Raw genomic sequence first — 25986 nt, forward strand, 5'->3', positions numbered from 1 at the left:
GATTAATTTCTTTGTAAAGACGTTCTTGACATTTTGCCTTTGTGCTTCTCGCCATGTTTTTTTTCAAAGCATCTTTTCATGCAAGTAGTTTTTGCTATATTTCCGTTTGTATCCTCACATATCGGATTGCCCCCGTCCTTTTGAGTTTGACATGCAACTGCTGCCATCGAAGAGGCTTTCCAAAGACGCCAAACAAGTCATTAGCGAAAACGACGCCCCGCTTTGCTTCTTTTGCGGCATTATCAATACAGACTGGGCCCCTGATGCGTATCAATAAATCTATCAGTGTCACATCTCCTGTGCAGATGGCACCAGAAAACTAATGTGCCATACAGTTGTGTGTGTGTGTGTGTGTGTGTCGGGGGGCATGGGGTCTAACAGATGGAGTCATAGATTTGACCTTGACCACAGACATGTCCCGTGGCATCTAGTCGGACTCTGTCAATCAGGCTCCAGACAGGAGGAGCGAGTATTGCCTGACACATTAACAAGATCATTTACCTTTTCTTTGACAAGCGCGGCCGCCCGTTTAGCCGAAAAATGCTCCCCCCGGAGCTGGGAGATATCTCTCTGCCTGCATGAATTATATATAATACAGCTGAAGATGAAAGCACTCAACGGGAAGCTGACAAGATGGGTAATGAAGCAGGGGGGGTGGGATGTGGAGGGGCTCTTTGGTTAGGGCTGTATCAGGACATAATTCTAGATACATAATACTTTTTGATTGCATGAATGACGTCCCACTTTTCCCTGTCTGGAAAGAAAATAGGGGAGTAAGTGCAAGAATTTCGTTGACTTCTGAGCACATTAAAACAGGAGCACCTACCAAGCAACGAAAACATCCTCTTAGATCAACTGCTGTGGATATTCTTTCAATTTCCAATGACCTCTCATGAAAGAAAAAAAGTCTCACATGAAGTAAAGTTTGGAGCCATGGTGGTTTCTGGCATGCATGTCACATGCTGCAGTATTGGAGGGGGGGACATAGCATCTTAAAATTGTACAAAATTACTATGTAAACTTGTTTTCTAGTATGTAATGGTATGAGAAGTCAATCATTCGTGTTTATGAGGAGAATTTTTCGGCCCATGCAGGGTGGGGTGGAGGATCTGGGGGAAATGATGGGAATGGTAAATGGGCTGCCACTTTAGCGCTATAAAAAAAAAAGTGCACGAGTGACATGCAACTATTTTAATAGTCAAAGATTTTTTTAATAAAGTAAAAAAAAAAACGGTACAATTCACAGCAAAGCTATATCATATATTTTATTAAGATAAGATATCCTTTATTTGTCCCGCAATGGGGAAATTACAATCAGAATTCAGAAAGGAAAACGCTGGGTAGGGAGAGGGAAAAAAAATATTTTTCAATAAATACATATAAAATATTTTAACATTATTGCTGTTGTATTTAAAATCACACTTGAGATTGTGTAAATTTAGTCACGATGGTCAAAATATTAGAAAGAGAAATTAGAAATATTAGTAGGATGGTGAACAAGCAAAATAGTAGCCACAAAAATTTCATTATTATCTTAACTGTCAGGCCAGCGCTAATCAAAATCTCAGTATTATAAATCGACCGCAATCAATGGTGCATCGTCACGTTTGTGTCCTGTTCTCTGCTTTCTATTGGCTCCTAAAAGTCGCTCATTCTCAGTCTGGCTCGCTCAGATTCTCTCTCTCTCCTTTTAGTGAGTGCATAAATAGTGTGCATCAGCAAGTATCATCCGCTTAAAACTGGAGTTGAGCAGCCAGAGGGGAGGCCCTTGAACGCATTACGGTAAGTGTAAACGTTTATTTTACTTTAATTGAATAGAGTTGGATACACCCCGCCCCCCCTTTCCAGCTCCTACTCCCCTCGCTTCACCCAAATGGTGGCAGAGCGGAGGAAGAGGAGGGTGGGGGAAGAGGAGGAAGGTGGTAGTCCATGTTGGGAGTTAATTGAGGAGGCGTTTTTTTTTTTTTGCTTAGGAAACTTTGCAATGTTGACGCCCCTCCAGTGAAAAAGGCATTCAAGTGTTTAATGGAGCACAAGTTAAGATAAAACCACTTGGATGCATGTACCAGGACCATGTTTACTCATGCTACTAAGACTTAATTATAGCGATAAAATCAGTTAGATTGTAGGCCTTGACTAGGGTGGAAAGGAAAGTTTTTATTCATTCATTTTAATGATATAATCAATTCTAGACAACATTTTATTTTTAAAATAATTCAAATAAGCTATAGAAATAGAATAAAGACACATTTATAAAATAACAATGACAACAGAAACAAGAGAAAGATATTTTTTTAAAAAGGCAAAATTAGTCATGTTATAATTCGATATGATAGTCGGCTATTTTTCGAATTACATTTAGATGAAGGATCCTGGAGGATTTGCCAAGAGATTGATAACAATAAAAAATAAAAACGGTGTGTCGGTTGTTATTGTTCATATTGTTTTTTTTTTTTTGGTGTGTGTGTATGTGTGTGTGTGTTCATGTGTGTCTGGCAGTCAGCTGGTGTGATCAACACAATGCCAATCTTTGTCTGAGGGTACTGATGCAAAAATGAGGGAAGCGGACTATATACTATATATATATATATACAAGTTTAATGAGACTTATAACCTGTACAACTCATTTAAAAAGAAAATAAAAACAGAGCGGGGGTGCAAAATTAGATGTTGTTGCGCCGGTGTTTACAGACCAATTGAAGGTAAAAGGGAGTCAACACGCTACATCCACACTCATTTCAAGTTGCACGAACTAACCGCAAATAAACTTCAGCTGTTCTCGTAGACTTCGAGTGTATTGTGCATACAATGAGACCCCACCCCCCTGCACAGCGTCCCTCTAATCAGGCCAACGCGTGCCACTCTGATTAACTCGTCCAAAAAGAAATCATCTCTTCTTGATTGCCAATGACAATTAAAGACCGGTACTTATGATGATTATTATTGAACGGATGTGGAGCAACCGGTGGTTTAAGGGGTGGAGGGAGGAGGAGCAGGGGGTGCAGTCTGGGTGGGGGCCCACAAAAAGTGACAGATTGCAGCGTCCGTTATTGGCTGTATTAAAAAAATTAAGGACACACAAAAAGCGAGAAAACATACTATAATAAATTTCTCATTTGTCTAAATTAACTGGACAACAAACCTATGCACGTGTGTGTGTGTGCGTGCGCGCGCGTGTGTGTGCATCGTATACATGCATGCAATGGAAAAAACACGAGCAGGTTTCAAAACAGGCCTACATTTGTATAAAAATCACAACAAAGTTAGACTTTGATGACTATGAACCTTTAAAAATATTACTGCAATCACACGAGGCTGATAAGTAATCAATTAAAAAATATATATACGTACTGTGTTTTTTTTATTATATAACGTAAGGGTAATTATTTGATGAAGAAAAACTTCCACGATGTAATGCGCACGTTGAAAACAAACCCTTCAATCTCCTTGTTTGTTTAGATTAAGATTAAGTACCGCCTCCTAATCAACACTTTGCGATAGTCTCACCTTCCAAATCTAATTACCGGGAGCAATTCATTAGAAGATGAGGACGAAGTCGGGGAGGGGGGGTGTTAAAAGTGAGTCGGAGGCAGGAGTGTTTACTTGCTTTTAAATGTGATTTCAAAATTAGACCCGCTTCTTCATGACTGCCCCCCAAAAGTTATCCTTCGTATTGTAATTAGGTCACATTGACATGTGCGGAGCTTTTAATGCAAACACATCACAAAAATTGGAAGTATGGGTGGGGGGTGCACTGTGTCGGAGCTGGCAGGGGTGATGGGGGGGCTTCATTGTATCTGAATGGCGCATCTCAGTTTGCAGCTTTTGTTTGCAACTTCTTATTATCAGCGTTACTTATCGTCAACAGTGGGCTTTGTCCTTGCAAATGGCCCCCCAATCAACTGCCCATTTAGCTGCGGCCTAACCTGTGGGTATATATGGTAATGCTTGATGAAGAGGGGAAGAGAATGGGGGGAGGAGGTGCATTTTTTAACGACAATGTTTTGTTTTTAAGAGAGGAGTATGTTTTGGGGGGGGGCGGATAGACAGACAGCTGGGAGGGGAGGGGATAGAGGGGAGGGGGGAGGGTCTATGGGTTTAAGAGCCCCTGCACACGTTTGAGACCCCCACTTCTTTTGTCGCACCTCTATCATCATCTTGGAACTAAAAGAGCAGGAAAAAACTATTTTTGTTCAATTTTAACGTTTTTTTTCGGGGGCGGGTTATCAGCCATCATAATGATGTCCTACTTGAAGCAGCCCCCTTACACGGTCAACGGACTCAGTTTATCCTCCCCTGGGGTGGACCTACTGCACCCTACCGTGGGATACCAAGGTAAATCATGAACTATTTTGGAAAATAAGTGAAGGGACATTTTTTGGGGGGGTGATTTTGTTCATGCGTGTTTCATCACATTTGCACGCAGGCACGCCTCGGAAACAGAGGCGGGAGAGGACCACCTTCACCAGGGCCCAGCTGGACGTGCTGGAAAACCTGTTCACCAAGACGCGCTACCCGGACATCTTCATGAGGGAGGAGGTGGCCCTCAAGATTAACCTGCCTGAATCCAGAGTGCAGGTCAGCCCCCCCCCCCCCAAAAAATCATTCAACTAGTATATTCTGTTAATTTTTTTTCAAATGTTCAATGAAAAAAAATCTAGTGTACACAAGACGATGCGATTCAGAAGGTCATTTCCTCACTCATATCTAAAAGAATAATAATAATTTCTTGTGAATTGCAAATTCCCGAAAGGGTACAATTTGGATTTTTCCAAACTATCAGAAATATTTCCATCTTGTCTAGAGATTCACTTTTGGAATTGAAATACTGAAATACTACTCAGTACTATTTGCCCTATTTGGCATCACTTGCAGGGTTTTAAATGATTTAATTACTGGGGAAACGGTTTAGATGTGTGAAAAATATCATGCATCAAATGTTTATGACGCAAACATGTTGTGGTATTAAATGCTTGCACGGGTGTTTGTCCACGAGCTTTAAATAATTATGTACGGAAAATATATCGGAACGAATTTTAATCAACACAATTATATGAGCATTTTGGGGCACATATTTTACAGTTCAATGTCGACTTCGTTTGTTTCTGCATATAGGCAAATATTTACATTTTTATTTGGTGCTTAAAGTGTGAGGTGGGTGCAAAAACGATGCACCGATTGCTTTTTATTATTGAATAAGCATTTATAGGTTACATTTTAAATGCATTTTAGAGTGACAGGCTGTAATTGATCAAGTAATTGTCTTGGCCTCTATTGACGAAAAATATTGTTTATTATATTTGATACAATCGTTGCATGATATTGTGTGCAGGTATGGTTCAAAAACCGAAGGGCCAAACACCGCCAGCAGGCCCAGCAGACCCAAAGCGGAGCACCCAGCAAAGCGTCCAGCACCAGGCCGGTGAAAAAGAAACCCTCTCCGGTCCGGGAGGCCAGCTCGGACAGCGGGGCGAGCGGCCAGTTCACGCCGCCCTCCAACGCCTCTCTGCCGCCCGTGAGCACCACGGCGACGCCGGTGTCCATCTGGAGCCCGGCTTCCATTTCGCCTCTGCCCGACCCCATGTCCGCTTCCTCGGCGTCCTCCTGCATGCAGCGCTCCTACCCGGTGACGTACACCCAGGCCACGTCTGCCTACAACCAGGGCTACACGGGTTCGTCGTCCTACTTCTCCGGCATGGACTGCGGCTCATACCTCTCGCCGATGCACCACCACCACCACCACCAGCTGAGCTCCGCCATGAGCCCGATGAGCAGCGGAGGAGGAGGCGGCGGCGGCGGCGGGGTGTCCAGCCACCTGAGCCCGGCGTCGTCGCTCTCCTCGTCCGCGTACGGCTACGGAGGCACCGCAGACTGCATGGACTATAAGGACCAGACAACTTCGTCCTCATGGAAGCTCAATTTCAACACCGATTGTTTGGATTATAAAGAGCAGCAGGCGGCGTGGAAGTTCCAGGTTTTGTGATTTGATTTACAGGCCCTGTGGGAGCGGGCGCGAGCCGGCCAGAGGGGTGCGGGGTGGGGGACTCCTCTTCTACCTCTTCCCCCCCTTTTTTTCATCTGAGAATTCACACTCCAGACTTTGATCGAGCAGAAGGAACAATTAAAAAAACAAGAACGGAACTTTTTGGTGGGGGTAGGTGGGGGAGTTAAATAAACTTTTTAAGCATCCCCAATGTGATCAAAGTTTTGGCGTGTGCAAGATTTCTGACATGGATGCACTACTTAATTTAAGACAAATATGTTTAAAAAACGAAAAGACAATCAAACGTTTCCCTCTATTTTCTCTTTTATCCAATTTTGCTTTGTTCTATGTTCTTCTAGATTAATTTCCTCTTTTTTTGTTGCCATTTTTATTTTTATTTTTGCAAGCAGCGGTTCAATGATAAATTATTACACTTCAAATGGGGACTATGCAGGTAACGCTGTATTTAAATAAACATGAGCCAAGTTGCATGTGTACAAAGCCTATATCTGCTGTTTTTGCTTTGTGACCTCTATCAACGTTGCACATTGCAACGAAAAGACATATTGCAAAGTTAGGAGAAAGTAAATTGCCGACTTCAAAGAACCAAAGTCATACATACAGTAGTTATGAGAAATAAATCACTTAAATTACAAGTCTGACTATTGTTGGACAAAAGACAACATTCTGAGAATAAAGTTGAGGTGAAGTCAAATTTGCAAATATTCCCAGTGTGGGACAAATAAGGGTTATTTTATCCAATTTAAGTCATATAAGGAGAAGTCACAATTACACCAGAACATTACAAGACTATAAACACTAATGTATTTCCTTCAACTTCTGACCCACAGTCTCTTTCAAATCAAGAGACGATCAATCGAAAAAAAATCACTTCAATCTGCTGCAGGGATTAAGATTTTTGGGGGAAGGGAACCGTCTACGTGCAGGATTACGGGAGTGGAGGCATGGAGGTATCACTCTAATTAGGACTAGAGGAGGGCTTTGTTGTCCGTTTAACCTCCAATTAGCCGCCAAGGATATATTAAGACAAGTCGGTTTTGAACGCAGCAACGTTTGAATCAAATCTCATCACTGCAATCGGAGATATGAAAATGTGACAATTGTTTGCCTTTGGAAAAAGTTTTGGGGCCACATTTAAAAGTAACAAAAAGTCTTGGGACATACAAAGACAGAATTCAAATGCCCCAGAACCTGTCACTGGGTCACTGGAAAGAATATTTCGCTCCCCCGCAACATCCTGCATCAACTTCAACAGGTTGCGATAACCAAATGGCAACAGAGAGCAGAAAGTCATGAGTGGCCCTTAAGTAGCAGGAAAAGAGAAGAACCCCCCCACCCCCAACGACCCCCACGCTGCCGAGACCACTCGAGTATCCATTGGCTTTTAATTAAGCACAAGTGCCACCAGAGGGGCCATATGGAGCTGCCAGACGCGCTTTATTAATCCCCTGTTCGCTTGTGAGCATGGCAAACAATAAAGTAGAAGAGCAAGCCTCGGAAGCTTCTTCTGGCTTTTTTTTGGGGGGGGGGGGGGGGTCCTGAGGCCAGGCTTTCCCAAGATGATTCACCTGACTGTGGGTCTGGGAATTCCATGGCAGATTCCTGACGTAAATGTAAAAATAAAGGGTCATATTTATTTATTTTTTTAAACCTCAGCTGAAATGGGGGGGGGGGGGGACTGTTGTGGTTAAACTCTCATCAAACACTGTAGCACTAACTACCAGTCTTCAAAAACAACCCCCCCCTCCCTCCTGTCCCCCAACAAAATACTGTAGAAAAGTTTAAATGTGACTGTTTTTGTTGAGGATGAAATAAAATTGAAATCAAACAAATTGCGAGAAAAGTCATGACGTTATGAGAATGAATTACTACTATAACAAAAAAGTGTTTTTTTTGGGTCAAAATATGTATTTGTTAAACGTATGTATTAATTCCCAATTTCTGGGTTCCAATTGAAGCCACAGGCTAATCGAGATGTTCACTGACTTAGCTGAATTATTGATCAGACAGGTTTGCACACATTTTGCACACTATTTCTCCAAGTCATGATCGTATATAGGACACCCAGTTAATGTCACATAAGTGAAAGGTCAATCCGTGTCTGGGAGCGAGGAAAGGCGCGTCAAGAGAAACGTTTAAAACGGACAATTCCTGATTCAAAATCCCATTGGGAGGGAGAACGGGGGGTGGGGGTTGAGGGGTGATATAGACTGTTATCGGTATGAGATCAGCTGTCCGGCGACAGGCGCGTGATTTCATTTTTGTCTCAGAAACAAAAGAAGTGAAAGTAGACCGGGGGCGACTGAGCAACTGTCAGAGGCGAGGCGCGGCAACAGCATTAAAAAGCGAACGTGGGAGCTAAGTGGCCAGTTTTGCTGGTGAGAACACAACTGTAGACTATTGTTATGCATAAGCGTGTGTCCTACATTCGATCACATATCAACCACGGCAGCCCCATACATTATTCATCTGTGACAACAGCATGAACAACAACACTGCTGCTCCACTCGTGGAATCTCATTTGAATGAGCGAGACAATGGCGTTTGTGTGTCGGAGTCAGACGGGCCGTTGAGTGCGCACGCTCGCGCGAGACACAAAACGGCAGCCGTGGATTTGCAATCTCATTGTGGTTATAGTAAGTGTACACGTCAGACAAGACTATATATCTATATCTATAAAGTGGATTCCAGGATTCAAGAAAAATCCGAAAGATGTAAAAAAAAAAGAGATATTTATCTTTATATAAAATGAATGCTTCTTGAATGGTTCCTTCTGTTCACAACGTCGGATTACGAACGTTTGGGCAACAAAGCACCAAAATTTGACCATGAGTGGGTGCGCATCATAAATCGCCTGATCAAAGGGCAACAGGTAGATGGTGTAAAAACAGACTCCATCAATTTAATCCTCAAAGTCACATCAATGAGATGGGTGTCCCAAAATTAACTCAGATTGCGAATTTGTTGACCACTGGTTACAACACAAATTACAAAATTAAGGAAGGTAGAGTCACTTAAGTGGGTTTAACCGAGGTCATACGGGCGTGTCGCGCCGCCATCTCAACCGCCAAACTGTGCCGTCCGCCTATTTACAATGTAGAGGTCAAAGTTGGAGGGGCCTCAGAGTCTCAGGTCGGGTCAACAAACGCCGCTCACTTGCCTGCTTCATCCACGCCACGTATTCCTCTATAGCTGGGAGTGGGAACTACTATTAGGCTTGCTATTTTCCTTCCCGCTCGTTAAGCGCGTCTGGCTGAGAGGCAGATGGAGGCATCGTACAGTAGACAGATGCCTCGCCACCAGCTCCCGGAGGCGAGCGTGTCTGTTTGAGATGGCGGCGTGCAGGGGGCAGGGCTTGGGTGATAAGCGGAATCAAAGGGTAACGGGTAAGCGGTGCGTGTTTCCCCTTCAGCCCGGTCGGTGTACATCAGGCAAGAAGACTAAACACCACATCGAGCACTCTAGTGTGGATGTGGCTCAATCTTGTGCGCGTGTGTGTGTGATACTGGAAGCGTGTGCCCTCGACGCAACCCCTGCAGCCGTCACACGCAGCGCCACCTGCTTAGGGATTAGCGAGCATGCGGATTACACGCGTCACAATGGAGGTATACAAACACAAATATGGACACGCAAGCGCGCAAACCGGACGGGCCTCGAGGCTCGCTAATAGCATCGTCAATATCTGTGAATGGGCTCCATTCGGATTTGTGAGGATGGCGATTTTGAGTCAATGAGTCAATTTTTTTTGAGTCAACCACACACAAGACGAGTTCATATTGAACAGTCAAATAAATTTTGTTACACGAGTAAGACCAAGACTTAAAAAGCTAAGTGCGGGGTTCATCTATAGGTCATAGTAAATCCAAACTTCTTTAAGGCCAACTCCACGAAATGTACTTGAGTGACTGATTGGCAACTCGTATTATTACGGTAGTGACAGAGAGCGAGTCCTTCCACCAGTACAGTCCACATACCCCTCGAGCACTCACCACACCAATCCCTCCAAAATGCCTCCCCGCACCCCCCCTGCAAGCCCCCGCGGGGTTGCTGGGTTTGTTTTGCTAATGACCCCATCCCGTTATGACCTCATTCAAGTTGTGCTGGGTAATTGGTGGCACACTGACACACTGTGGTGGTTTGACAGAGGGTGGGCTGGGGTGTGGGGTGGGCTACATCCCATTGTAAACACTCCTCCCTGACAAATCAGGTATTGTTATTGATGATTAACGGCAATGGAGTGAATGACTGCCTGTGAGGCAAAGAAAAGGGAAAATAATGACAATGATGGAGGCCTAGTGATTAATCATTGTCATTCATGTCATGCAACGTATGACATTCCAACACTGTAGTAATGAGTTGACGTGTTTACAGTTTGACGGTAAATTACCTCTCTAGTTTGAAATTGTTGTCGGAACAACTTTTTTGGGGATATAGTGCAGGGTTGGGGAAAGTATGAGCCATAGGCCCACACAAACTGATCCATTCTTTAGTCCTATAAATCTTGAATTAGGAATATAATGATACGTTACTTCTATCTGTACCAACACTGTATGTCTATTCTCGCACCATACCAAGACCCTCTTTTTTCCAGCTTGAGATAACTATTTTGCCCTCTCCAAGTGTTTATGGGCACACCTAGTTGAATTTTACAGTAAAACTAGCAGAATAATAATAATAATAATTATTATTATTATTATAATTGAAAATCACACTTGGAATTATTCTCGTTCATAGTCATATGCAATCGATTTTGTGAAATTGATACGGGTATTTGCGACAGTCTCCTTTGTGTCTTTGTATGGAAATGTTATCCACACGCCTGTCTCACACTGCCCTCTAGAGGGCACAATTCACACAACCTTCTGGGATCTGCGGAGCAAAACCCGAAGGCAAACGCGCCCGACAACTTTAAACCGAAAGGAAAACTGATTCAAAATCCAAACAAACCGAAGATGGAACAACCTTCTTCCACTTGACTTTACTTTTTGTCCAAAATCTTAGGAAACACGCGTGACAGGCTCCTACTCTATATGAGCTCGCAATTATATATATTTTTTTCAGTGGTGGCAGCCCGAAGAAAAGCCCCCCCCCCTCCCCCCCGCATGTCTCCCAATCAAGCTCATCCCACTATCACAGCGGACAGGGTTTACTTCCACAGAGACCAAGCGAGGGTATTACGGAGGGGAGAGAGAAAAGAGAGGCAGGCAGGGTATTATAAACGAGCGGGATGAGAGCAGTGAAGGCATTTGGAGTCTTTATTCGGCTTCCTAAGCCATGGGCTGCACTCCCAATCCGATTGGTCGATAGGGCCAGCCATGTAAATGAAATGCAAAGCAGGGACAGACCCCTGACTTTGCCAATTTGCCAGGCCCCCACCTTCTGGTTGTCTTTATTGGCCCCGTCTTCCTCACCATGTGGCGTCTTTTCTTCCTCGTCAGTATCACACTCTGCAGCCTCTGATTCTTACACCCCGGTAGATAACCATTTGCCTTTTCCTCCCTCTTCTGTCTACGAGATGAACTCTGCACTTCTCTAATGTTCGGTTCCGTGGATTTAATCCATTCGAGCTTTTCCTGTGAAACGCCAGCGGTGATGAAGCATGTGCTCCTTCCTTCTTTGCATGCACCATTGGATGGAAACAATGAAGTCATAACTCTGAAAAAGTTCACTACTTAATCATGACAAAACACAAGGTGAGGGTACCGCTGTAGGTTGCACAACAGCCATATGACAAGAAGGAAGGAGCCTGTCATACATTTATATAGTATACACATGCACACACATCGTCCTCTCCTTCTATGACCCCCCCCCCCCACCCCCTCATACCCGCTTCCCCCCCTTACAAAACACACACGCCAAGTTGACAGTTCCAAGCTCCGTGGAGAATGAGTCTCGCTTGCATTACAATCGTGCAGGACAGATTCCATTAGCGCTATCTGAAATTGAGCACAAGGAGCAGAGGAGCAGCAGGCAAGCGGGAAAGCAAGACGGCAGGAAGACTTCGGCATTTGCGCTCTTATCAGAACGGTGAGGGTGAGCGCCGACGTCGACGTCACTAATCCGGATGGCCGGGATTGAGCGCGAGCACGCGCTTCTCCGTCACACACATGCACGCGCTGTTGTAGAGACGTTGGTGCAGGAGAGAGAAAAGAAACATGTGAAAGTGCATTTTGACCCCCTATTTTCGGGCCACACCACGAGTCCTGATGTGTTTTGGGATGGTTTCCCGGTGCTCCCTGACCTGAAAGTGTTGTTTGAGCAGTTTGGACGTTTTTTAGGAAATTGCAGACCTTGCAAAAGTGATGAAAATTGATCCCTGTGAAAGTGCAGGTTTTGTTTTTCCATTTTTCGGCCAAACCAGGAATCCGATGTGTTTGTAAATTTTCTCAGTACTCCCTGACCTAAAAGTGTTTTTAAAAAAAGTTTGTTTTTTTGTAACCTTCAGTTCCAAACAAGTTACCCGACTTCAAAAACTAATTGTGCATTATTATTAGTGCTTAAAGGGCCAAAAAAGGTATAAAGACATGGCTCCAGGCAAAGAAATACAATTCAAGACTAGAAATAACCAAATAAAGCACACTTCAGAAATAAACGCCATGTTGACACAACAGCCTTCATTCTGCGTTGTTAAAGTCAATATGTTCCCATATAGGTTTTCGAGAGTGAGATTTTTTTGTGTGCTGAGCAGTGTTATTTTATTATGTTTAGTACAATTAAAATGGGTTGTTTTACTTTTGTCAATTTATTGTCCATACTGTGCTGCCAATGCGTCCAAGGTAAAGGCTAGGGCAGTATAATAAAGCGTGAGCGCCCTCTTGTGGTTCCATCATTGATGCACACAAAATGAGCATTATGAAAAGTAAATCAAAGCAACACAAAAATATGATCTGCGTGGTCCGCAAAACAAGCATTTGTTGTTGTTGCTGTTAACTCCAATGAGACAATATTTTAGTCATTTAAAAACACACAAAAAAATAGAAACAAGTTGCCGTTCAGGACGCCACCATTTTCAAAGACTGAGTAAGCATGTGACTGTTTTTGTGGATGTTCTGACCTGGTGATGATACTGTTCCTCAAATTCTTTCTTCTGGGAGGGCGCATTTGGTGATGTTGTCAGAACTGAGTATTATCTGACTCTCTGCCTCAACCTTCACCGAATGAGAATTGATCAGATCATCAGCAAGCTCTGCGGAAGCCTGACATTTAACCAGTTCACTCGAATCAGGTGCATTGAATCAGGGAGACCTGGAAAACATGCAGGACAGCGGCCCTCCAGGAACTGAGTTTGACACCCCTGCCTTAAACAGTTACTCGCTAGGAAAGCAACGTGAAACGTACTTTAGAATGAGCATTTCAAGGTCAAGAAATCTTACCCTCTTCTTAGTTTGCCGGTGGTTTTAGTTGATGAAGAAAAAAAAAATCTCAAACCAAAATCAATCATGCTCACGGGCGAGTCTTCTAAAAAAGGCGAATTACAACATTTTGTGGTAGACAGCGCCCACTACCGTACAGGAGAGACATTGCGGTCAAAGTGCGTCACTGTCAACGTATATTTAAAAACGAGGTTTGTTTAGATTGAGCAGAAAACACAAAGTAAAACAAAACACTTGAATGAAGTAGTGTTTGACGCTTTTATATCAAACATGACGTAAAACTAGGTAAATACAATCGCAAAAGTGCTGACAGGAAGTAACAGTTGAAGGCTTGGCTATCACGTGATGACAAATACAAAGTTTTCAAGTCAAAACAAATCAATTAATGCTAGAAAAGATCGTTGTGTGCTTCCATGACTACAACAGGAAAAAGCAACAAAATAAGTTAACTTTTTTAGCACGGTTCAGTACAAAACTGAGTGAAAGTGTGTGGGCTGGTGAATCTCTCGCTTTTAAAATACACAGTAAGGTGGTTTGAAAAGTCATTTAAAAAACTAGAAAATACAAAATACAAAAGCCCTATACCGTAACAAACGTCTCCAGTAAACTGCAAACTTTATGACAAGATGATATACTCTATAATCCTTTTTCCTCAGAATATAAAACTGTAGTACAAATTCAATGTATCATCTTTTCTCCTTAAGCAGTTCACTCCTTTTTTGGCTGCTCGATGAGTTTGCCCCTGTGGTACTTCTGTCCGATTCCGTAGGGGACGTGAGCGGAGATGGTGCCCAGTTCTTTGGCCCCCTCAATGTGAAACATCTGGTCGTCAAAGTAGATGTGCGGTTTTATCTTCTGCAGCAGGGGCCCTTTTGGGGCTCCGGCCAGGAAGAGAGCCTCGTCCACCTCCAGTCCCCAACTGCGAAGGGTCTTCAGCACTCGAGCCCCCGAGCTGGCGGCGCTCCGGGCCGTGACCAGGAAGGTTCTTATGGGGCAATCCAAACGCTCGTTTTTGGCGTAAAATTTTCTCTGGAGCTTCCCTAAAGCCTCCAGGAAGCACTTCAAGGGGCCCTAAAACCATCACAAGTGTTAAATTATTTGACATGATTGACAATTTCACACCAAGTTTAGCATTAGTGCCTGTCATTGGGGATTTAAAATACAATTCTTATATTTGGAAGAATAAAATTCAGAGTACGCATTAATTAGCTGATTAATTCAAAAAGATACACAATGAATAAAATTGCTTATTTGTTGGTCCCTCGCCCTTATGACAATAAAGATATGTATTACAGGCACAACGTTCAACTGTTTTCGTTTGAATTGTGTATGTACTCCGAATACAGAAAAAAAGTCAGTTCAGTGTGACTCGGCCTACTTCATCCGCCTCTAATATGAGGAAAAAAAAACATTTAATTATAAATTATACCTGATGTCTCCTTAAAAGACAAGAGCAGGTACCTGAGCAAGTGGTTTGTTCTCAAATTTCTTCTCATGCTCAAAAAAGCTGTCCAGGCCCCTTTGCTTCACAATGATCTCCGACTCATCCGAGAAGAGGACGGCGTCACCATCGAAAGCCACCCTCAGCTGATTGTCGCACAGCTCATTCTCTGTCTCGGGCATGAACATTGTGGCCGCAGCAATGCCTGAAGCAGAAGCATAAAAAAAAAAATCATATGGCTAAGCGCATGTACATGAAGGACAATGTCATATCTTCATAACTCCATCACATGCCTTCGTCAATGGCCTCGGTGACTTTATCAGCATCCTTGGAGAGATACAGATTGGTCATGTAAGCTTTGAGGTAGCCGATGGGACTTTTCCCTCCAGTCATACAGAATCTCTCGATGGTCAAATCTGAAAGGAAGTTCCGTTAAAGAGTTGTTCGCAGTTCAGCGCTGTTCAACATCACACCAACAGCCGGATTACCATAGTGATTGATGCTGTTGATGAGGCGAACTCCAACTTGGGCGTGGTTGTTTGTCATGAGGACAATGTCAAACAACTCCTCGCTGTCCGGGTAGAGCTCCCTCAGCCGAGCGTTGACCGTCATCAGCGCCTGCATGTTGTGGGAGTACGGTGAAAGTTTTGAATATATATATTGTTGTCTTCTTTTAAGTGTATGTTCTTCAGCCATTGCATTTGATAGTTTCAGCGACTTCAACCTGATTGCTATATTCTACAGAATATGCAACTTCCCTACGTTACACAAGCAAGGGATTTCAAAAATGTGCTACGGAAAGGGAACACCAAGACATTTGCATCGTTTTAACACCCCTTGAAGATATATAAACACTTACTCGGAAAAAAAAGTCACCTTTCCTAATTTAAACCATCAACATACAAAGTACAATACTTTGATGACAATGGTCGACCTTGAATTTCCGGTTGAGATGACTTGCCTATGTCTGGAAAGCTGTTGGTGAATTTTTTAGAGTGAATTGCGACGAGGCCTAGCAACCTGATTCACCCATGGACAAGCAAGCATTCACAATGACAATTTTGAGTCTTCAATTAACGTGACATGTAAGTCTTAAAATACATACACCAAAGTACTTCGACAAAACCTAGGCAAATACATTTAAATTGCACTAGGAAGTTGACCAGCATCACAACGTGGATTGCGTATCAATGTGGGTAGTCCTGTGTGCATACAGTACAGTGAGACCAAGTGAAGCATTGCAAGCACCACGCCTTGCAAGCAAGTACCCTGCAGAGACTTGCTGTCAAATACCTGCCAGCTCACCTTGACGAATTGGAAAGCAGGTCCCGGCTTCAAAGGCTCATTCTCGTGTTCAACCTGATAAGCCACGTACTTCTCCACTCCTTCCTTTTCATAAATGAGCCTCTCCGCCACCATGTTGAAGAGAGTCCGGGATGATACAGCGATGGTGACAGCAAACCCGGGTTTAGGCTGGAGAGGCACGGGCACCAGTCAAAATCATAAACATAAAAACAACATTGTCACTGAGGTCACGTTTTCAGTCAAAGTCCCTAATATAACAAATACGCGAAGTTAACGCTCGAGGCTCAAACTCGTGTACTTACCGGTCTCGGTTTGTTTGTTTTGAGGTGTTCAAAAAACGCTTTGGCCGCGGCCCAGTCTTTCTCCTCCTCTTTCTCCTCCGCCTTGTCCTCCACTTGACTTGACTCGTTTATCTTTATGTCGCTCATTTTCCGAAACGAAAATAGATCTGTTTAGCCAGAGAGAGCTTTGTAATAAGTCCGACCAAGAACAAGCAACTGCTGGGAGAAAGAAAAAAAATAGTTTGCGGAAGTAAAACAAAAGTGAAGTAGGTGTGTCACCATGATGACGTCACCGCATTCTTGAGTCAATGCCGGAAGTAACGTGGGTACCCTCTTTTAATAGACTGTAATGTGATAATAATAATTATTTTTTATATCGGGTTAATATAACACCCAGTAACAGTCCTGAAAATATTTAAATGAATAATCGAGTAAAATATCTCACCAGCCAAACAGTTGGTGCACCTAATATCCCAAATTACAAGTATGCGGAGGACGACTGTACTTTTCAGTTGTCATCTTACCAAGCACCGCTAGATGTCAGACATGTACTACAACATAACTAGACGTAATGTGGTTTATTTTTTCAGATTTGGAATAATATGCAGGAAAAGCATAGCATCCCCAGTTATATAAAAATTAGGAATGGGTTGATTTTTGTGAAAAAATGTTCAACGTGAGTTGTTGCACTGTTGGTTTCTGGTCAGTAGTTTTGGCCATCCTTGAATGATAATTTTTATGCGAGAGTTTTTTGCACTGAAAAAAAACTGTACAGTACTTTATGTGCATTATTTGTTGTTTGCTTCAAATCCTTTGCTGTTGGGTTAAGATATTTTATACGTGTATTCAAGTTGCTCAGCCCTGGCCTCATTTATTACATCTGCTGTAGTGCATTTGCCATATCGAACAATAAAATACATACACACTGTGTACGCATGAATGACCCCAATGTGTTGACATGAAGACCATCACGCACCCCCCTCCCTCACACTTGGTAGAGTCCGGGACAGAGCATCATGGCGGTGGACGGTAAGTGTTTGCTCTCAGGTGTTGTGTTGGGGGGCTGTGATGGGGGGGCGTGAATTATTCTCGTGAAACTTTCCTGCGGGACAGGTCGACGCCCTCGTTTAAAGCCACATCAAGGGTGTTTTTTAAAAACGGGGTATTTTTTTTGGGGGGGGGGGGGGTGAGGGGACAGGGTGATGGCTTTCGCGAGGAGCTGCATGATGCTGAGGAATGTTACAATCCCAACACGGGATGCGCCGATGCTCGTCAAGTCACGATGGAGTGGTGCGTTCAGGTGCTCTCAGATTATAACTAAACCCGAATGAATGCACACTCAAACGCCGATTAATTTTCATTATTATGCCATTCACGTGGGTTCAGGTGTGCCGAACACTTTTGTTTTTGCTGGGACTTTGCGGGTTAGCGATGGAGCGTTAGTACTGGGGACGGGCTGTTCTTGTCACGAAATTGTACGGACAAGGGACGTGACCCACATGGTGAGTTTATGGTCTCATTCCAAAAGAAGCTTCAATGGAAACAGCCTCAGCAAGGTGGCACGTGACTTCCAGTGTCCCGCCGTGGACATTGTGTCACGTGACACTTGTGCAGCATCTACAATTACAATTCAATTACACGTGAAGGAATGTGCACATTCGCTAGTGGTCTGCATAGTTCTGGTAACACTTATGTGGATACTTAATGCCGACGTGAGCCTACATGAATGTATCCCCGGTTTTGAGCCGACAGACGTGTCGCAAACAAACGTAGGGTCTCTAGATGTAGTTGATTCTTACAGAACTGAGTTCACAGCGTCATCGTTTTACATCAGGGGCTAATCATCTCCACTAAATTTGATCTCAAATTCGCTTTGTAAAAATTACAAGCCTGCATGAAAATGCTTTCCTCTATTATTGCTTCTCATAAGGCATGACAGACTTACAAGTGGTGCTCTCAGTTTTGCTGATTGCAACACTTTTTTTTTGCATTGGCAAGCATTTGGCCAGTCGATGAATTGCCTGCAGAGTCTTAAGTGATTGGGCCTGAATGATTCAGGCCCAATGATTCTGTGCAGCAGAAAACAAATCAACCTCCATTCTTATTCGCCTCCTCACAACATTTCCCCAACATAGGACGTTGCAGTTGATGTCATTTATCTCAAGCGAATAAAAAGCAACCTCCTTCAAGACTCTTCATTAGCTAATAGCAACTATTTGAAAAGTGTCTTGAATCTGATCATGACTACCCAAAATCAGTATCCAAACCACTGTCAATTGATACTGCAAATGAATATGTACCTTTTCTCACCGCTAGAGGGAGTTGATGTGCTTGTCTGGGCCCTGTAGAGCTTCTTTCCTCAAACTTTTATATACAGTATTAATTCAATTTCCTATTCCAGAAATGGGTAAAAATCATTGGAATTCCCAAAATGAAAAGTCCAAAGTCTGTACACCTATTTCTCATCTTCTTCTCACCAGGGGGTGGGAGGAACTGCGGCGTTCACGAGCTCATCTGTGCACGACGAGGTAACGGCAAGCGAGCACGCATCGGCGATGTGCTGGCACCCTTTTGATTTTGGAGTTTGTTCCTTTGGCATGTTGCTGAATTATGAATGGCGTATCAAGTTCACTTCAGCACAAGGAGATAGCAACATGTCCATGATTTATTCAGAGTTGAGGTTTTATATGTGAGGGTCGTGTGTCAGCAACTCGTATACCTCTTTTCGTAGACAAGCATATCTTATTTTCCCGCACCATTGCAGAAGTTAATACAACATAGAATATGGTATCACATTAATAAAGTTTGTTTAAAAAAAAAGGAGAGTTTCTAATGTTGGCTCCCTGCATCTCCACTTTCCAACGTACGGGGCTGAGAGGTCACTTTACGTCAGGGCTTTGAATTATTCAGCCATTGTTGACATTTGAGCGTTGCCATATCCAATGTGACAATAAGCTCGCTACATGTTTACGGCATATTTTCTTTTAGAGATAGCAGGGAGGCTGGCAGTTCCAGCATTTCCAAATAGAATAGCTTTCTTCACTATCTCCCAGACGAGAGGAGCTTCTTTGGAAATAATTTTGACTTGAAAGAGGATATTCACATGGTAAGACGACTGCAACAGCGGAATCTTTATCTTTTCGGATTTAATCTTCCATCGGGTGTGCAGTTTGCATCTTTTGTCTGGCTGAATTGTTCTCTACAAACTGATTTGCAGATAAATGAACAAGAGCACATATGAATGTGAGTATGAATGGTTATTTATTTACATGTGCCGTGGGATTGACTGGCGACCAATCCAGGGCATATCCTGCTACAGAAAATGGACGGCTGGATTAGGGGCGGGGAGAGGGGGGGATGTGTATTTTCTCCTCATTTCATTGAGTCAACCTTTGTATGACATTGTACTCAAAGTATGCGGGAGAAGCAGGCTGATGAACAAAGGCGAAATGCGCTGCCAGTGCGCTAACTAGGTCTACGATGCAGTCAGGCTCTCATAAAAATAGCACAGGCATGATAACATGCACCGCGACTGGCCTACATACAGCGCTGATGCACCTTCAAAGTGGAGAGAACTACGATTGCCGCAGCAGTCCGGACTAAGACGTTTCCCCCCTCTCTTATTTACGCCGTGTAAACTTGCTCGTGAAGCCCCGAAATAAATCATACATTTTTCCATCCCCCCCCCCCCTTTGTCCCATTGTGCTTATCTCTTCCTCAGTGTCTCCTGAGCTTCTGGGTGTCCTGTCCTCCATCGCTGCCTTCATGGCACTGATGGCTCTGTTTTTTCTTTACCTCAGCAACAAACTGTCAGTGGACAATCCTGACACCGTGAGCAACAAGACAGGTAACATGCTGGCGTAATTGGCGATATACAGTTGCTTCATTCATTCATTCATCTTCCGAACCGCTGGATCCTCACTAGGGTCGCGGGGGGTGCTGGAGCCTATCCCAGCTGTCTCCGGGCAGTAGGCGGGGGACACCCTGAATCGGTTGCCAGCCAATCACAGGGCACACAGAGACAAACAACCATCCACGCCCACACTCACACCTAGGGACAATTTTAGAGTGTTCAATCAGCCTACCATGCATGTTTTTGGAAAGTGTGAGGAAACCGGAGCACCCGAGGAAAACCCACGCAGGCCCGGGGAGAACATGCAAACTCCACACAGGGAGGCCGGAGCTGGAATCGAACCCGGTACCTCTGCACTGTGAAGCCAACGTGCTAACCACTGGACTACCGGGCCTACAGTTTCTTCCTTCATTGCAATCTATAGTTGCGGTTCATTCTAAAGTGACCCGCGTGGGTTTTCTCCGGGTATTTTCTCTTCTCCCACTTTCCAAAAAAAATGCATGGCGGGTTGATGGAACGCGCTAAAGTGACCCTTGTGAGGATAAAAGCAGATTGGAAAATGGGTGGATGGATGGAACCCCCCCCCCCTAATAAAACGATTAAACCCGCTCTAAAAACGAACTCAAATTAATAATTAACAATGACTTGAGCTGTTGTCTAAGTACATTTGGACTTGACTGTTTTAGCGCACATGAGATGTGGTTGTGGCGCGTAGGATGCCGCCGCCGCTCCCTCCTGTTAACGAGCACTTGTCCGCGTCAGTGCCCGCGATGAGCTAACCCGGCAGTCAACCGGACCCCCGCGGTGAGATGGCCTTCTTCAAGAGCTTTCAGCAGAACCTTCCGTCCGTCAGCATTTCCTCCATCTTGGACACGGTCAGCAGCAAAGTGGACGACCTGGCCAACGCCGTCAGCGATGTGACGTACGCCGTTAGCGACCAGCTGAGCGAGCAGGTCAGCACCATCATCAACAAGGTCCAGGAGGAGGAGGACGGAGATCAGGATTGGGCGCAGGACGGGAAAGCCGCGAGTAGAAGTTTGTGGCCGGAAACGAGTTCAAAATCGAAAAACAACTCAAGCGGTGACGTCGCCGAGGCGGAGTGTGAACAAAGCCAGCTGGAGTGGGAATGGAGGGACGGATGCTGGCGGGTGAAGAAGACGGAAGCCGAGTTAGCGGAGGAGGAGAGGAGGAAGAAAGAGGAGAAAGAGTTGCTGGAGGAGAGGGAGATGAGGAGGAAAGAGAGGAGAGAGAAGCGCTTGGAGAAGGCCGGCGTGACTACGAAAAACCAGGAGCCTTCTAAAGAGGGACAGGAAGAGCAGACGGAAGCCGACGAATTAAAAAAAACAGGCCAAGAAGCGAGGCAAGGTGAAGACGCAACACAGCCCGGCGGACGCGACGCGTGTGATGAATCGCCTCCGTCGTCGGGCGCCGAAAGTGAGAGGACGTTCCCTGAACATGAGGAGGAAAAGAATGAACGAGATGACGAGGAGCGGTACGGCCTCGACAGAGAAGGTGACGACGAGGACGCGCCGGATGCCCCTCAAGTGAAAAAGAAAAAGTTGGATAAAAAGAAGGAGAAAGCGGCTAAGAAAGCGGAGAAGAAGGAGAAAGACAGGAAGCGCAAGAAGAAAGACAAAAGCAAACGAGGTTAGATGGTGTGCCGCTTGGATGCTTTCCAACTTTCCGTCCTTTCAATTGACTTGACTGGACTGGACGTCGTCACTCGATTTCTTGACTATTGTTGTGGTGTTCTTTCATTTTTTAGAATGATCATCTATTTTTTTCACCTGACAATTTAATCGCTTAATATCATCTGATACGCATGACACAAAAGTTATTTAAAAAAATTTTTTTTTTGCCTGCGTGTCCTATCAGAGGCAATTTTGACAGAAAGCGAAGAAGAAAGAGACCCGGAGCCTGCGGTCCAGTCTACGACCGCAGCGTGCCGCAGCAAAAACAAAGAGGCCACAGAACAGGAAGGCGACAGCAGTGAGGCCTCCGACGAAAACGGTGAGTGTCCCTTGAACGTTTTTTTTTGTTGCTGTATGACAAAAAAGCCTCGCTCGCGCCTCACCTCCGATGGAACGACAACATTCTACTGTGGAGGTGCTCATTTGATGAACGTTTTCGCAACAACATCTCACTCACCGGAAATCTCTCTTGTGTTGGCGATGAAAGCATCCAGCCGCATCCAGAAATTACAGAAAACGCCGTCGCTCGCGGAGGGCCGGCCTCCTCCCTATCAGGACCGGGTCTCGGTGGCCTGCGTGTCTTCCTCCCGTTCCCGTGTCGGCGGGGGGTCATCCCCTCAACGCTGCTCCAGTGAGGCCAGCGTGGACCAGGACACGAAGAGCTACCTCAACAAAGGTTGCGAGGAGGACAGCACTGCCGTGATGGGGCCCGAGGTGAGACCGAGGTTCCTCTTCGGGGTCCTTTGAAAAGACACATTGACTATTAAATAGTAACAACTAAAATAAAACTCAAAACGAAATAAAAATGAATGTACCGGTAATTTTTTTTTTCAGGACAGCTCCGGTCCACCGCTGCCTTCGGCCTACGAGCCGGAGCCCCTCGCCAAGTACGGCACGCTGGATGTGGCTTTCGAGTACGATTCCAACGAGCGTTGGCTCGCCGTCACGGTCACCGCGGCGACGGACATCCCCGCTCTCAAACAGGCGGGCAACATCTCGTGGCAGGTCCACCTCGTCCTGCTGCCTACCAAGAAGCAGCGGGCCAAGACGGGCGTCCAAAAGGGCCCGTGTCCGGTTTTCACCGAGACGTTCAAGTTCTCTCGAGTGGAACAGGAGGTGCTGAGCGATTGCGCCGTTCGATTTCGCCTGTACAGCATCAGAAGGATGAAAAAAGAGAAGGTCCTGGGCGAGAAGGTCTTCCACCTCACCAAGCTAAACCTGCAGGGGAAAATCGCTTTGCCCGTCACCCTCGAGCCTGGATCGGAACTTACAGTGAGAGCTTTTTATATCAGCACATTTTGTCCGAAGCAGGAAGTCCTTCCTGTTCCTTGTAGAAAACTGTTTGAGTTCCCCCCCCTCCCCCCCGATAGCCTTGACATGCAACCGCTTTTCATGTATCTCTCGTACTTCCTCAGGGTTGTGGCTCAATGGTGAGCGTGTCCCGCAGCGCAGGGGCTGTGTCCTATCGCTCCACCGAGGACTCGTCCTCACCAGAAATCCTCCTGGGACTCGTGTACAACTCTGCCACGGGCCATCTGTCCGCCGAGGTGATCCAGGGGAGCCATTTTAAAAGTACAGCGTCCGATAAACCCGTCAGTAAGTCCGGCGGCTTGACATTGCTTCGATTTTTGGGCGTGGCGCTGCAACCGTTTTGACTCTGCGTGCTGCTTTTCACCACCTGCTTCTCCTTGTTTCCAATCTTGTGTGCTATAGATGGTCTGTTTTGTTGTTTAAAGCATTTCGTTGGGGGACAGCTTTATATCATGAGAGGTAAGAACCTATGTGTACAGAATTAGGCGTTTAGTCGACTTTACGAGCTTGAAGGAGATGAAACATGAATTAATTAATTAACGAATTAATTAATGAATTAATCGATGACGCATCAATTAATTCAAATCTGATGGAAAGTTTGATGGATTTTAGTGCAATTAAATAATGTTCATGCTAAGGCCCGGAAAATCCAGATTTCTTGCCGAGAATAATAATCATAATTCTTTTTTTTCCCCGGTGTTCCTCAGCCCTATTTTCTGTGATTTCCTTATTTTATTGAGCTGCAACTCCTGATTGTCAATTTCCAAGCACTTTGCTGCAGTGCGTGACGCTCGCCGCCACACTCACTTTCTACCACTTGATGGCTCTCTCCCAACATCATCCTTTTGCAGACACCTACGTCACGCTGACCATGCTGGACTCCAAAGGCAAGGAGATGTCCAAGTTCAAGACGGCGGTATGCCGTGGGCAGCCCAGCCCCTCCTACAAAGAAACCTTCGTCTTCCAGGTGGCGCTCTTCCAGCTGACTGACGTGTCACTGGTTCTGTCCGTCTTCTCCCGCCGCAGCAGCATGAGGCCTCGGGAGCGCCTGGGCTGGGTCTCCTTGGGCCACAGCAGCACCGGCGAGGAGGAACTGGCCCACTGGATCGAGATGAAGGAGGCTGAGGGCCAGCAGGTGTGTCACTGGCACACCCTCACCGACACAAAGGGCCTGATTTACTGACTGAAGGTTTATGCAAGCAGGAAAGGGATGTGGAAGCCGAGCTTCTAACCGAGGGCACCCGGGAACGCGAGTGCCAAACACACAAAATCGCAATTTGAAATGCCAGAAACAAAAATGAACGTGACATACTGCCTAGTCAGCAATGCAATTTTGGAGCTACTGAATTATCCACGGGCAGACTCTGAGCCAGTCACAAGAAGGACTCATGTCATATCACCTATGACAAAACTCCTTTCAACTCCGCATTTCCTTGCATCTGGGTCATTTTGAGCTCACTGTGACAATTGGTTTTCTGGACTCTGCCGGATCAGTTTTCTGGGTGTCGATCGTGCATACGATGCCCACTAACAGTGCGTGCAATCCGTTAGCGTGAGTGCGCAATTTAGTGCCTGCCATTTGGGATCTTTGTAAATCTGGCCCATATTGTGGGGAAAAAAGTGGTCAGGACACCTCATGCTGTAGGAGGCAGGTGCTACCCATTGAGACCTTGTGGGTGGAAGTTTTGAGAGCCTGAAACAGCCATGAAGAAGCAAAGTGACGTTTACTGTCGATATAAAAATAGAACACACCCCTGTTAAAACACAAGATTTTTTTTTTTTTTAACCGGCATGGGACTTACAGAGTAGCTTTACCATACAGTCACATCGCAATTGTATCACAATACAGGGATTGTCCATCCATCCATTTTCAGTTTTCACATGAAAGGACCCATTGACACCCATGTGATGAATCAGTGTGTGTCAGGAGGCTGTAAAAGCCGGAGAAAACCACACAAGCACGGCGAGAACGTGTCGACTCCACAATGAAAACAACAACTTGTATTTCAACAGGGTCACGTGTTCCCGTCAATACTACACCATCACGCCTGTAGTAATTTGCATGCAGTCTGCAGCAACCGTTTACAACGTGAAGAGCCTTTCCACGTGGCATAAAGACATTTTCGCTCTTGGTACCTTTGGGAGGCCATGAGCTTGGAGCGGGCGGGCTCTTCCTTTTGCAGCCACCAGCATAGCAGACACTCTGCGGGTCACATACATTGACAAGCAAAAACACTTTGACTGTTTAAAAAGGAAAAAAAAAAGGGCCTATCCGACATGCTGCAACGATGTTCACAGGCTGTGCTTTGTTTACATGTATTATGCAAGATCATCCTTTTTTTTAAATTAGTCTAGAGGTTTACCGGATTTCCACAAAGACCTGGTAAAACTGGCGCCGCATGATGCAAAAGGAAGTGGAGTCAAACCATGTCCCTGCAGTCTTCCAGAATTGGGCACAGCTGCTCGGTGAGGGTTATTCAAGTGCAGCTCGTCTTCTCGTGTCAAAACACACTGAGCCTCTTTCACCGGTCAGCCTTCTGTCAAGTATGCCGAGTCCATTCATGCACAAATGAGGCACTTTCTGTGGAGAGATATGCAAACTGCCGTGTCGGCGGCATCGTCTTATTTCCTCATTCCGAGCGAAAAGACTGCATATCCGTAGGGAGAAAGGATGCTGGTATTTAGTGGAACCTCCAAAGTCCAACAACCCCAAATTGCGTACAAAAT

The 25986-nt window shown here is 45.0% G+C and overlaps 3 protein-coding genes across 9 annotated transcripts; 2 read left to right on the forward strand and 1 right to left on the reverse strand.

Annotated features, from left to right (window-relative positions):
* Positions 1 to 1462: 1462 nt before the first annotated feature.
* On the forward strand, positions 1463 to 6109 carry LOC127592423 (homeobox protein OTX2-like). Its single transcript, XM_052053180.1, has 4 exons — positions 1463 to 1782; positions 4215 to 4335; positions 4427 to 4578; positions 5333 to 6109. Exons 2-4 carry the CDS (start codon positions 4239 to 4241, stop codon positions 5981 to 5983), a joined length of 900 nt encoding a protein of 299 aa, XP_051909140.1. The 5' UTR covers positions 1463 to 1782; positions 4215 to 4238; the 3' UTR covers positions 5984 to 6109.
* Positions 6110 to 13621: 7512 nt separating this feature from the next.
* On the reverse strand, positions 13622 to 16687 carry LOC127592419 (cytosolic 5'-nucleotidase 1A-like). Its single transcript, XM_052053176.1, has 6 exons — positions 16426 to 16687; positions 16124 to 16291; positions 15307 to 15436; positions 15112 to 15234; positions 14839 to 15023; positions 13622 to 14448 (listed from the first exon to the last, which is right to left on the reverse strand). The coding sequence occupies exons 1-6, from the start codon at positions 16549 to 16551 to the stop codon at positions 14086 to 14088; spliced, it is 1095 nt and encodes a 364-aa protein (XP_051909136.1). The 5' UTR covers positions 16552 to 16687; the 3' UTR covers positions 13622 to 14085.
* A 647-nt stretch (positions 16688 to 17334) lies between these two features.
* syt14b (synaptotagmin XIVb) lies at positions 17335 to 25685 on the forward strand. 7 transcript variants are annotated; one of them, XM_052053144.1, is made up of 9 exons: positions 17335 to 17433; positions 18885 to 18932; positions 20205 to 20251; positions 22133 to 22267; positions 22436 to 22662; positions 22783 to 23220; positions 23364 to 23544; positions 23662 to 23718; positions 24111 to 25685. In XM_052053144.1, exons 1-9 carry the CDS (start codon positions 17363 to 17365, stop codon positions 24440 to 24442), a joined length of 1536 nt encoding a protein of 511 aa, XP_051909104.1. In that variant the 5' UTR covers positions 17335 to 17362; the 3' UTR covers positions 24443 to 25685. The 7 variants fall into 7 exon arrangements, with proteins under 7 accessions (XP_051909104.1, XP_051909103.1, XP_051909100.1 ...); XM_052053143.1 differs by having other exon boundaries at positions 17357 to 17433; positions 20126 to 20251; XM_052053140.1 differs by lacking the exon at positions 17335 to 17433 and adding an exon at positions 21020 to 21904 and having other exon boundaries at positions 18897 to 18932.
* Positions 25686 to 25986: the final 301 nt, after the last annotated feature.

This window comes from Hippocampus zosterae, chromosome 19, assembly GCF_025434085.1.
Source record: "Hippocampus zosterae strain Florida chromosome 19, ASM2543408v3, whole genome shotgun sequence".
In the NCBI taxonomy this organism is placed as follows: Eukaryota; Metazoa; Chordata; class Actinopteri; order Syngnathiformes; family Syngnathidae; genus Hippocampus; species Hippocampus zosterae.

Coding starts and splice junctions, on each gene's coding strand:
- LOC127592423 (XM_052053180.1), top strand. CDS start 4,239: ATGATGTCCTACTTGAAGCAGCCCCCTTACACGGTCAACGGACTCAGT. Junction 4,336..4,426: donor CCCTACCGTGGGATACCAAG/GTAAATCATGAA, acceptor ATTTGCACGCAG/GCACGCCTCGGAAACAGAGG. Junction 4,579..5,332: donor TGCCTGAATCCAGAGTGCAG/GTCAGCCCCCCC, acceptor TATTGTGTGCAG/GTATGGTTCAAAAACCGAAG.
- LOC127592419 (XM_052053176.1), bottom strand. CDS start 16,551: ATGAGCGACATAAAGATAAACGAGTCAAGTCAAGTGGAGGACAAGGCG. Junction 15,235..15,306: donor CAACAGCATCAATCACTATG/GTAATCCGGCTG, acceptor ACTTCCTTTCAG/ATTTGACCATCGAGAGATTC. Junction 14,449..14,838: donor AGAACAAACCACTTGCTCAG/GTACCTGCTCTT, acceptor TGATGGTTTTAG/GGCCCCTTGAAGTGCTTCCT.
- syt14b (XM_052053140.1), top strand. CDS start 21,067: ATGGCCTTCTTCAAGAGCTTTCAGCAGAACCTTCCGTCCGTCAGCATT. Junction 22,663..22,782: donor CTGCCGTGATGGGGCCCGAG/GTGAGACCGAGG, acceptor TTTTTTTTTCAG/GACAGCTCCGGTCCACCGCT. Junction 23,545..23,661: donor AGCGTCCGATAAACCCGTCA/GTAAGTCCGGCG, acceptor TGTGTGCTATAG/ATGGTCTGTTTTGTTGTTTA.